At 30.3% G+C, this 16,273-nt stretch overlaps 3 protein-coding genes and 1 pseudogene across 3 annotated transcripts; 2 read left to right on the top strand and 2 right to left on the bottom strand.

Annotated features, from left to right (window-relative positions):
• Positions 1–1,232: 1,232 nt before the first annotated feature.
• Positions 1,233–1,652, bottom strand: LOC111033766. The gene has a single exon (XM_022314681.1). It carries the CDS (start codon positions 1,650–1,652, stop codon positions 1,233–1,235), a length of 420 nt encoding a protein of 139 aa, XP_022170373.1.
• A 3,332-nt stretch (positions 1,653–4,984) lies between these two features.
• Positions 4,985–8,536, top strand: LOC111033762 (annotated as a pseudogene).
• Positions 6,063–9,622, bottom strand: LOC111033763. The gene is made up of 2 exons (XM_022314675.1): positions 9,131–9,622; positions 6,063–6,995 (listed from the first exon to the last, which is right to left on the bottom strand). Exons 1-2 carry the CDS (start codon positions 9,276–9,278, stop codon positions 6,172–6,174), a joined length of 972 nt encoding a protein of 323 aa, XP_022170367.1. The 5' UTR covers positions 9,279–9,622; the 3' UTR covers positions 6,063–6,171.
• A 2,352-nt stretch (positions 9,623–11,974) lies between these two features.
• LOC111033765 (THAP domain-containing protein 1-like) lies at positions 11,975–12,826 on the top strand. The gene is made up of 4 exons (XM_022314680.1): positions 11,975–12,045; positions 12,165–12,285; positions 12,373–12,448; positions 12,543–12,826. Exons 1-4 carry the CDS (start codon positions 11,975–11,977, stop codon positions 12,824–12,826), a joined length of 552 nt encoding a protein of 183 aa, XP_022170372.1.
• The last annotated feature ends 3,447 nt before the right edge of the window (positions 12,827–16,273 follow it).

The following is a 16,273-nucleotide window of genomic DNA, read 5'->3' as shown; positions in this document are numbered from 1 at the left end:
TTTTTTTTACTACTTGCTTACGAGTAATATTATTTGTGTATGTTGCCGAAACTCCAACAGTTTTCATCCCAGATTTATATGAAAACACTTTTTGTTGGGTAGTTTTGAAAATATTGGTTTTTATTAGGTCTTTTACAACAATTTTGTAATTAAAAAATTTGAAGTTACAATCATATATATTAACAGTAGTCCATTTTTTAAAATGTTCATGATAAGTGTTTGGGGAAACTGTAACTTCCTTATTTCGTAATGACTTCTTAATACGACCAAAAACTTGGTCTGGTGGCATATAGCTATGGCCACGAACAGGAAAGTAATGTTTTATTTCTGTGAAGTGAATTGTTTTGTAATTAATATAGTGAAGTAAAGCTGCCATCACATATTGATTTTTATTTTGTGCTGAGCACGAGTCAGAAAATAAATTTAATTAATAAAGATGTTATTTCATTAGGCCCTCTACCACTATCAGACCCTAACCAAGTCAGGGGCGGCTCCAGAGCCTAGGTTAGGGGGGGGGCCAAGTTATAATTTCACAAAATCTTATAACAAAAAGAAAACAACAATTTTTACAACACAAATTCAAGACGTCTATTTTTTAAATTTGCAAAAATATCAATAATATTATCTATTTGATCTAGAATATTTATTTTATTATAAATATTAAGTAGGCATAATGCTGATAGTCTATCTTCACTCATACTTGAGCGAAGCCAGGTTTTAAGTCTCCGAAGTGTGGAGAAACTCCTTTCAGCGGAGGCAACACTAACTGGTAAAGTTGATAATATTTCCGTGTGGAACCTTCGCAACTCGCGGGTGGTGTAACAATTGCAGGTGTCATGATAGCTTCGTGAACACTGTTGCCATCGACAGCGATATCGTGGTCGTCCATGTGTACGGCTCCGCAGTTTTCATCCGGTTGGATTGCGTTAATCCCACTTCAGAAGTTGTAGGCGGTGTCGCTTTTACGCCGACCCATAATTAATCAACATAACATAAAAGACAACTTTATTGGACATAAGAATATTGAAAAACATAATTCATAAATAATTGGTGACATTCCAAAACGTACTATTGCCAAAAACTTGATTTTTCAGGATGAACAGTTTTCTGTTTTCGTTGAATGAAATCTCATANAATGCACCAACTAGATTCACTTTCCCATCGAACAAGATACTGAAGTTGAAAATCAAATCATTATTTCGACTACTTATTTTACCTTTAACTTAAGACATTCATACCATATGGCATACACCAAAGATATTATAACTTATAGTTGAAAAGAACATTATTTTTACCTGACTTCCTTCAGTTAAACCAGCTTCTCGAGATTTCCTTGGTTTATTCTTGTCTTGAAGAAAACTCATCAAGTCGTACCCGAACCACTTTGCACGGAAATCTCTTCCCGCTCCAGATTTTTTCATGGCCTTATATGCACGTCTCTCCCTGGAGTATTGTGAATACACATTTTTCAATTTCCGATCAATTTCATTGGCATCTGTACTTAGTTGCATACCAATTTCTTTTAATGCGTCTGCTTTCTTGAATTTATTTTTGTAGTTCAAATTAGTTGCATCCCACAATATGGGTGATTCCCGGTACAGCTCTATAAGCTTGCACGTGTCATCTACATTCCATTTTTTTTTCGTATTCATTGTAATTATTATAATATGAAATATGAATTATAAATTATTATATAAATATTATACCCAAGTATGAAAATATGGAAATTATAAAATAAATAATTGAACTGAACTACACTGCACAACAAACTAAGTGGTACTAAATGCCTAAATCGCACTATCACACTATAATAATATTAATATAAACGAAATATTATTTTTGACTGTTGGTTATTTTTAAAACATTGTCCACACACGATTGACAATATTCTCCAAAACAACAACAAAACAAAAACCTTTTGATGTTTACCGACACCGCTCGGGACATGACTTTGTTTTTAAAAACACGAACAATTTGTTGGGAAAAACACAATTGTTTTGAAAATGTTTTGATTTTGTCGAAAAACACAGAGTTTCTGTTTTGTTTTACTTTTGTCGTCTCTGTGTGGACCCGGCATTAGAGTGTTTGACGCCGGGGCATTTTTTAATCGGCCAGCCGCTATTAGCTGTACCGCCGCGATCTACCCCCGACGCGATACGGAATCTCCGGGATAGATGGAAATTACTAGATCAATGTCACCAGGCCTTTTGGCGGCGATGGTCAGCCGAATATCTGACCACGCTTCAGGAGCGACCAAAATGGACTCGCAATGTCCCTAATATACGCGTCAACGATATGGTGGTAATCATTGAAAATAACAGTGCTCCATTGATGTGGCGACTTGGTCGTGTTATGGAGGTATTACCTGGGGACGACGGTGTCATCCGTGTTGCAAAAGTGTTAACTAGTACAGGATGCATAACCCGACCCGTTGTTAAGCTGGTTCCCTTACCTACNTTCTCTAATACCAAATGCCTTTTTGCCGATGCATTAAAAAATGCAATTATTTCTTTTAGAGTTCCTATTGTATTTCTTATGGGTACAATTTTAGAGGTCTGTGCCAATGAATTATTCAATGCATGGTTAAAGCAAGGACAGTAAACTGCAATAGGACACTCTTTTTTTACTGTAGTAACTGCTCCATAATCTTCAGACACCATTACAGCACAACCATCCGTGGCTACTCCAACACAACATTTTAAATCAAGTGCCAAATCTTTAGTTAAAATATCTAAAACAATGTGACCAAGAGCCTGTCCAGTAAGTTTGATTTCTCCAGAACCTGATATATCTGTTGACCTTATGGATCTATAAGCATCCACAAAACACACAAAATCTTCATGTACTTCATTATTAATGACATATCTCAAAGTCAAGCTAAGTTGTTCAATACAAGATACATCTGTTGTTTCATCAAACATGATTGAATAGACACCAGAATTCTGAACGTTTTTAAGAATTTGAGATTTAATGACACTTCCGATGCAGTCCAAGAGCTCATTCTGAATATTCTTTCCTATGTAAGTGGCTCGAGAGGAAGTATTTTCCAAATGTTTTTTTAAATTTACATCACCAGAACGTATTCTTAATCGCAGCAATTCTCTAAAATTACCTTCGTTAGAAGTAGGGGAACTTTCAGAGTTACCAGTATCAATGAGTCTACCGTCGTCTCTATGTCCTCTCAATGGTATATTCTGTTGTCCACAAAAAATCAAAGTTTCGATGACCGGCGGAGTCGTTCACGATTTTCTTTAACTTGTTCAAGTCGTTGAGTAGAAATTTGATTGATTACTTTGTTTTTAGGACAAGAATAAGTTTTCAAAAAGTCTTTTCCAGCTAATACAGCATTTATGTGATATTTGTTATCATTATGAACACTAAGGGCCAGTTGTACAGTCTGTGATTAAACTCCGATTACGCTTAATCAGCTGATAACAGATATTTAACCGGCCAAATTCGGACGGTTAAACTGTGATTAACTTTAATCACAGACTGTACAACTGGCCCTAAGAATACCGTCTTTGCCAGTTAATTTGGAAAATTTTAGAAGTGGTTTTGTAACAAGATTTTGAAGGCAATTGTTAGATGATGAAGAAAGTGCAAATATAAAACAGTGTTTACAAAACAATCCTTTGACTATATCAGACACCACTAACCAATGAAATTGCTTCAAATGCATAAATGACGGGGACCGTTTTTTAACTTTACCACTACGAATTTGTTCATTACATGGAAAAATATAGTTTTCAGGTGGGTACCAATGATCATCAAGTATGGATTTTTTAATAAAATCATTTAAGTTACCTTTCCCCATAAATGATCCAATATCTGGTTTTGATATTGTGATACTTGGTGTTACATTGTCCTGAAACAGTAATTATATATTAATAATATGTTACTATATTGGTTAGGCAGGATAGTCAAAAAATAAGAAAAACAGTTGAAATTAGAATAATAGTTATATTATGAATAGAAACTGATTGATTAATTTGATTATTAATTAAATACAAATGAAAATATGAATTAAATTAAACATTAATGCCTAGTGGAGTTACCTATAATTGCTATAAACTATAAAATTTACTAATCAATCTGTTTAAGTCAACACATTGTAAAGCCAACTTTTGCTTATATTATTTTTACTTATTATTATTATTCTTTACTTAAACTTATTAGGTACTTACATCTATTGTTTTTAATTGACCAACTCCTTTTTTGGTATTGGTTATTATATCTTCATCTATTTTCCTTTTAACGGCATCTTTACTGCCTTCCTGTAGCTTAGGTTTTTCTTTCTATTATTTAAAACAATAAATTATGTTGAGATTGTATATCACATCATTACAGAATATAATATATAACATAATATATAATTGAAACAAAATTAATTTTGTCAGGTTAATCAGTCTATTTAGTTACTTGTGTACAGAAGTACAATAAATTAAGTAATTCAAATCAATCAGAATACAAATTAAATATTTTAATACTTCAAACAATTGATTCTATAAACTACACTTGACACACTACACTAAAATATTATATACCTATCTGACTATCTGAATAATTCTTAAAAAATGAAGACGAATCAAGTATAAAGTTTATAGAAAAAATAAAAAAAATATATGTTTGTAATGTTTGATTGTCAATTATGTTATGATAGGTAGTTGATACCTAATAATTACGGCTAGTCGATACAAAAAATTAAAAAACGGCTTTTCATTAAATAATTAAATAGTAAATACATTGTTTAGTTAGAACTTATAAAACATTTTTAACACAATAATGAATGTCGAATGATAAATTATAATTTATATATTGGATAATACATATTTGTTTAGTAAACAAAAACTTGCTGAGTTTAATTTTTGGATCAGTCATCGTTATTCGTTACGGTGCGTAAATGCGTAATGCGTGTTGGCACTATGGTAAACGTAAACAGTAAAGTAGTAAACTGTTTACTTAGGGAGAGCGCACACCAAAGCAGTGCGGTTGCAGTGCGGCGGCGGCAGTAGCGCGCGAAAAACACTGCGTCCGCACCGCAAAAGCGCGCCAAAGCACACCTATGCAGTGCGGCGGCGGCGCGATCTGTTTTATTTTTATTTTTAACTATTTTTACTATTTTGATAACAGTGATTAGTACCTAGTGATTAGTGTTTTTGATTAAAAAATTTTATATTTGTTTTGTTTACTTTATTTTATTTCAATACTATTAAAATTGTAAATATTTAAAATATTAAAATATCCAATGTCAAGTACTGATGAAGACTTATTGGTGTTGTTGTTATTAAACAACAACAACAATAATAATGATAGTCAAAAACGTAAACGCAAGTATTGGGTGCATCCATACCTAAAGAAAAACGCAGACACTCTAGGAACTTTTTCTGTTGCAAAAGAGCTTTCTCTATATCCTGAAAAATTTCAAACTTTTTATAGAATGACACAGAAATCATTTGAAATCTTATCAGAGTTAGTGCGGCCTATGTTACATAAAAAAGATACTCACTTCAGAAAAGCCATTACTGTGGAAGAACGGTTATTGATTACATTGAGGTAAGTATTTAATAGTTTTATTGTTCAACCATTTGAATAAAAATATTAATGTTTCAAAATGTGTCATCTTGTTGCATTCTAACTTGAAAGGGCTGCAAAGGGGGTAATTTCTGAACAAAATCAGAAAATGTTTTCTCTCATGATACCTATCCGTATATAAGTTTGAATAGTACCTGCAATCACATCTGTTTATTACTTACTAAATAGTGCCTACAACTTTTTTCTCTAAAAAAGTATTTTTATAATTATATGTAGTGTCTTATTAGTTATTGTCGAGGGGTAAACACCTTGGGGGTAATTAGTGTACAAGGTGATGGTAATCATAGGTAATCTTTGTAGTAAATCATGGGTAATCATAGGTATAATCATTGAAATCAGTAATCTGGTGTACAAAACTTCTGTCAGGTATTTACCCCTCGGTTATTGTCTTCTGTCTACAATACATTTCTAAACAAATTATTGTAAGATAACATAAAACAATAATGTTTTATCAAAGTTGTATAGGTACTTTATTTATACAATTAACCTTTATTAAACACCTTTTAATTTATTTTATTTTAACAAGTTTATATATTAATAATAATATATTAAACATAAATCATAAATGTATGAGTTACATTATAAAGGAGTCCAAATTGGGGCATGCGTTGCTGGTGGTTTATATTGAGTCATTGGGTCAATTTCATGTTTATGGTGTGTAGATCTTTGTTGTTGGATTGGTGGTTCTTTGTCATAAGATGAAGGTGGTCGTTCAAGATGTGAAAATAGCTGTGGTGGTTGGTTATAATATAGTTCTCTTTGTTGAAAATTAGACAGTGGTTGTTGATCTTGTGAAGGTTGTCTTGAATATGATAGAGTGTCATGAATATTATGAACATTTGTATTCTGATTGTATGATGCCTCTTTACAAGCATCATCGACTAATTGCATAATGTTAATTTTTAACTTTCTTTTATTATGGGAATCTAATGATTTAATATCAGGTAATAAGCTCTTTAAAAAGTCCATATCATGATCTTGTAATTCTTCTGATTTTTTCTGGGATCTTTTTTCTTTGAAATACCCAGCAGCTGCAACATTAAGTTCATCTAATGAAGAGCATTGTTGTTTTTTTGATGAACTATCTATGCCACTTTTTTTTTTTATACATTTATTGATGCTATGTGTATCTGTCATAGATTTTTCTTCATGTTCATAACCATATTCTATTTCATCTACTTCTAAATAGTCAATACTATTTTCACCTCGATTTTCACTTACTGTGAGACCTGTAAGGTTGCCAGTTTGAGGTCGGGATGTGGTGTAAGGGTCAATGAAGTGTAAATAATCAGTAAGGTAATAGACTTTCTTTCGTTTGGTCCCTGATCCACTTGGCGGCACATCTTTAAGTTGGCGTAAATATCGTCCATGGATATTTCGCCACTTTTCTTTACAATCAGCCACTACAAAAATTAATAATCACAATTATAATATTTTTGACACTTTAAAACTAAATATGTTCAGTAAGTGTATAATATATAAATATACTCATACAATTATAAAAAAATAATTTGACGTAAGTACTATGAGTTGTTTATTACTCTTTAGATACCTTGCAATGGGAGGTAACGTTAAAGCACACTCCATGTATTTTTTGAGAGGAGAGTCTACTACAAGGAATATCATTGCAGAAACAACTATGGCAATTTGGGAATGCCTAAAAGAAAAATATATGCCGCCACCAACAAAAGAAAAATGGGAAAACGTTTCGCAACGTTATTTGGATTTATGGAATATACCCAATTGCCTAGGTAAATTTTATACTAAAATGTCTACCTGAATTAAATTTATATAATTTGAAGAAAATAATTAATGTTATTTTGAAGGTGCTATAGATGGCAAACATTTTAAAATTAAATGCCCTCCAAAAACGGGATCAGCTTTTTTCAACTACAAGCAATATTTTAGTATTGTTTTAATGGCATGTGTAGATGCTGATGGACTTTTTTTTAACCATTGATGTTGGTGATTATGGTAGGAATAGTGATGGTAGGGTGTTTAGAAGAAGTTCGTTAGGCAAAGCCATTGAAAATGATTTGCTGGATGCCCCTGACCCAAAGCCTTTACCTGGCTGGGACTCCAAGGGCCCTTTCCCACATTTTTTTGTAGCAGATGAAGCCTTCCCATTGAAAAAAAACCTGATGAGACCTTTTCCCAAAAGATCATTAAATAAAACCAGAAGGATTTTTAACTACAGGTATATACAATAATATTAAAATAAATATAATATTAATTAAACAATTATTTGAATGCTATTGTATCTTATTGTATATGCTATACATACAATATTATTTATATTTTTGTTTGTACTATTAAATTAAGTATTTACTGTTTAAAAATTTATCTTTCGAATGCTATTGTATTAAATTTAATTAATTCATATAACTGGGTCTAAACTCGTATAATATTTCAATAAATTAATCAATTAATTAAAATAACTTAATTAGCCACTTATAAAATATAAGTTGGAACCTAACCTAAGAAGACTTCATAAAAATGAATAATATATCTTTATTTATTTACTAGGTGCTCCAGAGCCAGAAGAAGCGTAGAATGCTCATTTGGAATGCTTGTTTCTAAATTTAGAGTATTTGAGCAACCTCTAGCTTGTAAGGTAAAAACATGTGAATCTGTTATTAAAGCAGCATGTGTTCTGCATAATTTCATACGTATGCGAGAAGGTACATTTTCTACACCATCACATCCTCAATCAATTGATTCAATGGGAGTACAAAATAATCAAGAACTACCACTTATTCAAGTAGCAAGACCCACAAGAGTTGCAGAAAATAACAGAGAGATATTGTGTAGTTATTTTATATCAAATGAAGGTCAGGTACCTTGGCAAGAAAATTTTTCTTAATGCACATTTGATATAGGAAAATAATAAATAACTTTTAAATGTTAATTAAACAGTTTGAAATAAATACTATGGTCTATGAGATATCTTATTGATTTTTTACTGAACTCAAACTAGCTTCAGGATTATTGTATGTATAATAATATGATGAACTTATGTTAATTTATAATGTAGTTGTCACTTAAAACCTTGATATAAATATTTTAATATTAATAATATTATTTTAATTAAATTATAAGACTGGGCTTCTTATAATAAATATAAAACATTAGTATTTGTTTAATACATTTTTATAAAGTCTATAACTTATGTAACTAGGAAGTAACATTTATTGCCATAAGTCATTAATATTAGTAATAATATTTAGAAGAATAAAAATTAATAAGTGAACAATCACATTTACTTGCCTCCTTGACAATATTATTAAAAATTAGAGGGCAGTATTGGGCAAAAAAATTACTTACAAACTTTAATTATTATCAATTAATCATAGAAAATGTTTGCTCAGTACTGCCTGAGGGCACAAACTAGAACAGTGTAAGAAATTTAGTAGCTGGTGAACAAAAATTGTGAATAATTGTAAATTATTCAACATATTATATGCATTCATCACACAATATATGTTTCTGTTTCACATTTATTATAAGAAGGTAATTTAATTAAAATTATGTTATTTACCTGATAAATTAATTTCCTTTGCAATTTCATGCCATGCTGCTGTCTTGACTGTGTCGTTAGAATAATCCGCTCTATTGTAATCAAAAAGACATGGGTGGTCTTCGATGTGCTTAACCAATTGAACCATTTTTTCACAATCCTCCGCCATTTTTATAATTTCAAGGTACAAGTAAATATATTTTTAAAAAATACCAAAAATAATGTTCTGTGTTCTTATTATACTCCTATTAGATAGGTAGTTTGAAGTTTGGTACAATGATTACAATTGATAACGTATTGATAAGTTGATAACAACTTAAAAACAATGTATAATATCGATAATTGTTTATATTTTGACTTTTCACCGCAAGCGCACTGCAAGAAAAAACCGCCATGCCTCACCGCATGCAGCGCGCCGCATACACAACACCACTGCACCGCCGCCGCACTGCATCGGTGTGGGCATTCCCATAAGATAACGTGTGTTCTATTTTAAATGCGGCACTGCATGCAGTGCGCAGCGAACGCGCCGCAACCGCACTGCATTGGTGTGCGCCGAGCCTTAATCGACGATATTGGGCAAAGACGCGACGCGCGACGGTCTACTACATTGTCTACATTATTTATAGAATTAGATTATATTATTATAACAATTCTTATCAAGATAATATTCTTACTTCTTAGTATTCTCGTAGTCCGTATAAAAATGTGTGCTACGCAAATACGCAATTCAACATTCACATAATAAAATAATAATATCATACCATAGTATATTATTTTATATTAATATAGTTTATTTATAGCCTTATTGGTTCTTCGTAAGAATAGATAGCAGCCAGCAGGTACATCGTATACACTGTCGTAAGCTCTATGGCTCATAATATTATAGTCCATATTATGACAATATTATAATATGCAATTTTTGTTAACAATATAATTTTTTTATAAATACGGGCTTGGGGGGGGGGGCGCGGCCCCTAGGGCCCCCCCTGGAGCCGCCCCTGAACCAAGTGTAAAAAAAACAGTTATCAATAGTTTGATGTTCAGCAGAGGTTATAACAAACGTGAGATTATACAGCCAAACCTGACGGCTATAGAACACTTCAGTGACACTTTGGAAGAGGTTGATTTTGCATCATATCAAAGGCCACTGAAATAGTATCACTTTTTGTTTCATGCATAATTTTATGAAAGTTCTTACTTAAAGCCTTGTGTTCATTCAATTCTTTTACTAGTTCTTCTTTTTTGATTGGGTCTTCCGTTTTTTAAATGTTTACAGCCATTTCAGAGCACCAACTACAAATATCCTGCTGAGGGTGGCCAAAACTTAGATTAAATTCAAATAATGTAATAATCAGTATTCAGTATTATTATATTAATACTTGGATTTTAAAATAAGTAAGCAAGAATAAATTGTATTTTAGTTAAAATAGAAACACGACTATTTTAACTTACCTGACTAGTGCTGTCAGCAAAGGATTTATTTAACCATGAATTCACTTTACTCTATAAATTAAATAATTATTATAAATCAAAGTTTTTTATAAATGTATGTTATAATATAAAATCAAATTACATTTGGACTTATAGCAGTAAAATTGTTCCTGAAAACCATATTCTGCAGTTCATTTTTTTTACTTTCATGCTAAAATTAAAAAATATATATATTTAACATAATATAGTTAATTAAATGTTAAAATATAAACTAGTAATAGAGTGTCTTATAGCCTCCGCACAATTTAAGTAGGTACAATAAATTGACTTGAGAACCATAATAACTATAACTAGGTACATTATATTATTAATTAACTATGGTACTGTGTAGTATTTTTAAAGTAATAATATGTAGGTACTTGTACTTACTTTTGTAGACATGCGACACATTTTCATTGCTCTATTGGCCATATTATTTCAATTATTACTAGTACTTAGTAGTACTTGACTATGGCGTATTTTTTAATTTGTAAATAAGTAAATTATTACAATAATATTTCATTATAGTCGTCACGACTCACAACTCACAAGACACATACAATTCACTATGCACTACACTAATACACTATCAGTGAAGACCAGCAGATAGCTGCAGTATTTTGTTAATAACTTTTCTATTAATATAAATTGTAAACAAAGTATTGAATTATTTTTATCTCCATTTACGTAATATCAAATAAAAATGCCCATGTTCTTATCTTATTCAAAATTATATACATTAAAATATGATGTTATGTTATAAAATATTAAAATTAAGTAAAACATAGTAAAACGTCACTGGAAATAGTGAATTGTAAAAAATTTTCCCCTCCACATTAGTTGCCTACATGGTTTTAATATGGGCAATAGTGCGTTTTGGACAAAAAAAAATAGTGCATTTTGGACTAAAAAAAAAAATAGTACGTTTTGGATGAATTACACATTTATGACCCGATTTTTCTCATGGAATAAATGATTAAGCTTTAATTCTGATTGCGCCAATCGATTTTCCTCCTTTTTTTCAATAAGAATCCATCCATATCTCGATTTTGTATATTTTGGCAATAGTACGTTGTGGAATGTCACCCCTCAAATAACAAACACGTTCATACATGCTTCTATGTACAATCTACCTAGAGAGAGAGTCGTAACGAACTACTCACACAGATATCTATATTATACTAGATAAGGTACTCGCGTTATCGTATGAAGCCTAACTAATAGTAATAATCCGTTATCGCCAATTTCGTGGTTGGCAAAACATTGAATTAGTATTATGATTATAATATAATTTTATGCGTTTTATGAACTTTATTACCATTTATTTGATTCTTTTTTGACATTAATTATTATATTATTTTACTTATTGTGCTTTATATTTTAAATGTAATCATGCCAGTGTCGTGTGTTGCGTATGGATGTACAAATAGATATAAACCTGGTCAGACTATTCATTTTTTTCGGTAAGTTAATCTATGATAACCTAGTTACTTTTTATTTATTAATATAAGTTACATGTAGCTATGTAGGTATACCTGCATATAGTTTTTGTATCTGAGAATAATTATTTTGAATATTATAGATTTCCTTTAGCCAATGTTAATCTGAATAAAAAATGGATTGCCGCCATAAAAAGAAAGAATTTTACACCAACGAAATGGAGCCGTTTATGCAGTGATCATTTTGTTTATGAAAATTATCAAGTAAAACTGGGTAATAATAAAAAAATACTTTTAAAATACGATGTTGTGCCGACAGTGTTCTCTGCATTTCCTTCTTATTACCAAAAGACGTCCAAAGTTCCAAGAAAAGAACCTTTTGAAAGAAATCTCATTCAAATTGGAGATTCAAATTTCAATGCAGCAGGTACTTATTAAATTAAATTAAACTATACAAATTACAACTTAATTTAATTTATATCTAATGACAATTAAAAAAAAAAAAATTAATTCAAAACTAGGAGAATATGACATTCCATTAGGATTAGTTGATGATGAAATTGGAACTTCTGATGACATTCCATTGGAAGATGATGAAATTGGAACTTCAGATAACATTCCATTGGAATATGATAAAGTTGATGAAATAGTTCTTACTACCAATAATAAAGAAGTTCAAACAGTCAATACTTACACCAGTGAACTTTTATTGAAAAAAAAAATAAGAACTTTGCAGCAAAAGTTAAGAAGAAAAGATAAAAAAATATATAACCTGCAAGAATTATTGAGTGATTTGAAAAGTTAAGGCTTAATCGATGGTGAACCAGTAAATATAATAGAAAATAGTTTCAGCGGTAAATATCAATGTTAAAAATTTGTTTATAAAATATTCTGCTTGCTTTTCTGCTTCTAAGCACTTTTTTGAAGCTCATTTAATATTAACCAATAGGTACTATATTGGACTTATTTAAAAATGAATTAAAAAACAGCAAAAAAGGTACAGGTTGTCGCTATACAAAAGAAATGAAAGAGTTTGCCTTAACCTTGCACTACTATTCACCAAAAGCTTATAACTTCTGCCGGTAATTCATGCTTTTCTATTAATTAGAATGACTATTTTTATTTTATTCAAATATACATTGTCTGCCGCTTATAGTATTGTTATATTGATAGTAGAGTATTTTGAATACTTTTTTGATATAACTAGAAAACACTGTAAGTGGCTGATTCTTATTACCAGTGAACACTATAAACGACAACCACTGTACTTGTTATAAGTTATTATAATTATTTGTGTATAATTTTTCAGTACTGTTCTAACTCTTCCTAATCCATCTTCAATCGCTAATTGGACCTCAACAGTAAATGCAAAATCTGGTTTTTTCGAAGAAGTTTTTAAGAGCATTAAACTAATTCCAGCTAGTGAGAAGGATTGCAATCTAGTATTTGATAGTATGTCAATAAGAAAAAAAATTGTATATGATGGAAAAGAAGATAAATTTGTAGGTTACTGCGATTTTGGTGGCATACAAGTCGAAACTCAAGAGACCCCCGCAACTGAAGCATTATTTTTTATGTTGGTTGGACTTAATGGAAAATGGAAATGGCCAATAGGATACTTTTTACAGGCAAAAAGTACAGCTATTATACAAGCTGGACTAATTACAACTGCAATTAAAATGGCTAAAGAAGCAGGTGCTAGAGTTTGGGGTGTCACTTGTGATGGAACTACAACCAACTTGTCGACTATGACACACTTAGGGTGCAAACTAAGTGGTTCTTATGAAGAAATACGTGAATCATTTAGTACCTATACCTGGGATCGATTGGAAGGTAATGTATATAACATTAATTTGTTGAACTTAATTTAACATTAATATTAATATTTTTTTTCAATATTAATAAATAGATATATTATGTGCCGGATGCTTGTCATAATATTAAACTTGCTCGCAATGCACTAGCTACTTATCAGCAATTTAAATACAATGATGATGTTATTGATTGGTCATACATTAAGAATTTAAATACAGGTAGGTATAAATCACATAATTTACATTAAACATTTTATTAAAAAAAATTACATTAGATATTTTTTATTTTATTTTAGCTCAACAATACATAGGGTTAAATATTGCAAATAAACTATCAAATACCCATATTGATTGGAAGAAAAATATCATGAAGGTGAAACTCGCAGCTCAAACTTTATCCTCATCAACAGCTGATGCTCTTGAATTTTTTAGACATATAAATGAACCTACATTTAAAGACAGTTGAGTTTAAGTACTATACATAAATAATAAATGTTTATAATACATATATATTTTTTGCTGTATTTCAGGTGAACCAACTGAAACATTTATAAGAGTAATCGACAGGATATTTGATTTTTTAAATAGTCGCAATCCATTTGGAAAAGGTTTTAAAAAACCCCTGTACAGAAATGATGTTGATAGAATGAGAAGTATAATTATACCCCAAATTGAGTATTTATTAAAACTTACAAATATCGAAGGAAAGTTCCTTTATTTAACTCCACGTAAAACATTTATTCTTGGTAAGTATAAAATTGTTTAAAATTGTTTCGACAAATCTGACACACATATTAAATTTCTCATTTAGGGTTGGCTACAGCAGTGAAATCAATATTTAGCATAGCAGATGAGTTGTTTTCTACTACCGAATATAAATACATGTTAACATACAAGTTTTCACAGGATCATCTAGAAATGTTTTTCTCAAAAATAAGGCAGCGTTTTGGAAACAATAACAATCCTAATGCTCTAGAACTTAAAACAGCATTGAAACAAATACTTTTAAAAAATTCCATTTCTTCTTCATATGCTGCTAATTGTATTGCACTAGATAACACAGGTTCTGAAAGTGTTTTTGAGATACGCTGGGCAAAAAAAACATTAGAAGACAATGTTATCGAAGAAGTAGAAGATGAAAATGTATCAAGTCTTCTGACATATATTGATAGTTTTGATTTGGTAAAAGATAATATTTTATATTATATTTGTGGATTTATCGTTAGAAGTGTCTATAAAAAAATTGACTGTCAAACTTGTGCCTACAGTATGATAGAAAATGAATCTGAACATAATTATAGTCATAAATATCCCCATTCGATATTAGTAGATGTTAAAAATAGAGGAGTATTAATAAAAAGTTCAAAGGATGTGGTAGTAATTGTTAAATTTATCGAAAGTACATTAATTCAATTAACATCAAATTTTTATTCTTTATTATCAGGATTAAGTCAAAAAGTTATTCTTGCCGTTAAAAATCATGTATATAATTATAGTATTTTTAATTGTTTAAATTGTGTAGATGACGGATTTTTAGAAAACCACAAGTTTAATTTAGTTACTTTAATTTGCAAGCAATATTTGAAAGTTCGTCTTCATTATGTGGCCAAGTTGAAAACAAGTGCAGACGTTAGTAAACGTCGCTTATTGACCAAGTTAATATTATTTAACAATCAATAATATTATATTATGTTATATTATGTGTTATGAGTGTAATGACATGAGATTATGTAAAAAATATATTAATAATTAATAAACAATTATACAAGATGAGTTTTTACTATTTCATACATACTTAATGTTAATACAAATGCCATCAAATACTTAGTACCATACTAACATAGTAACATTTATAGTCTATACACAACAGATTAAAAATTTGAATTCACTGGCCTATAAGTTATGTAAAAAAAGTAACAAATTTATGTAATTATTATGCTAGTTCCAGTAAAGAATTCGAATATTTTGCCAACCAGCGGTGTGGCGCTTATGTGATAATACACTGATAAGCGCTTGAAATCTGGCTTCACTATTTGCAATGTGCAACGCCCCGAGTACCTTATCTAGTATAATATAGATATCTGTGACTCATAGACATATTAATAAATGGACTGCGTCTCCCACACACCCCGCCTATGTCACCGTGAGACCAACATTGTTAGAAAGAGATCAAAGATATTATACATGAATGTGAAAGAGATAGAGCATAGTTTAAGAAAATCATAGAGCAAAAAATTAGATATCATGGAATGACAAGCAAAATTTGGAGGTGATAACATAATAATTTGTCTTTGGATGATCATGATAATAAATAATATAAACATTAAATTTTATAAAATATAAAATATTAATTATTATAACATGGTTTTATTTTCTTTTATAATTGCAAAATAAATTATTTTATATCTATTACCTAGTTCACTACACAATTATTATTA

This window comes from Myzus persicae, unplaced genomic scaffold (assembly GCF_001856785.1).
Source record: "Myzus persicae strain clone G006 unplaced genomic scaffold, MPER_G0061.0, whole genome shotgun sequence".
Taxonomy (NCBI): Eukaryota; Metazoa; Arthropoda; class Insecta; order Hemiptera; family Aphididae; genus Myzus; species Myzus persicae.
This window is presented reverse-complemented; position numbering and strand designations above follow the sequence as displayed.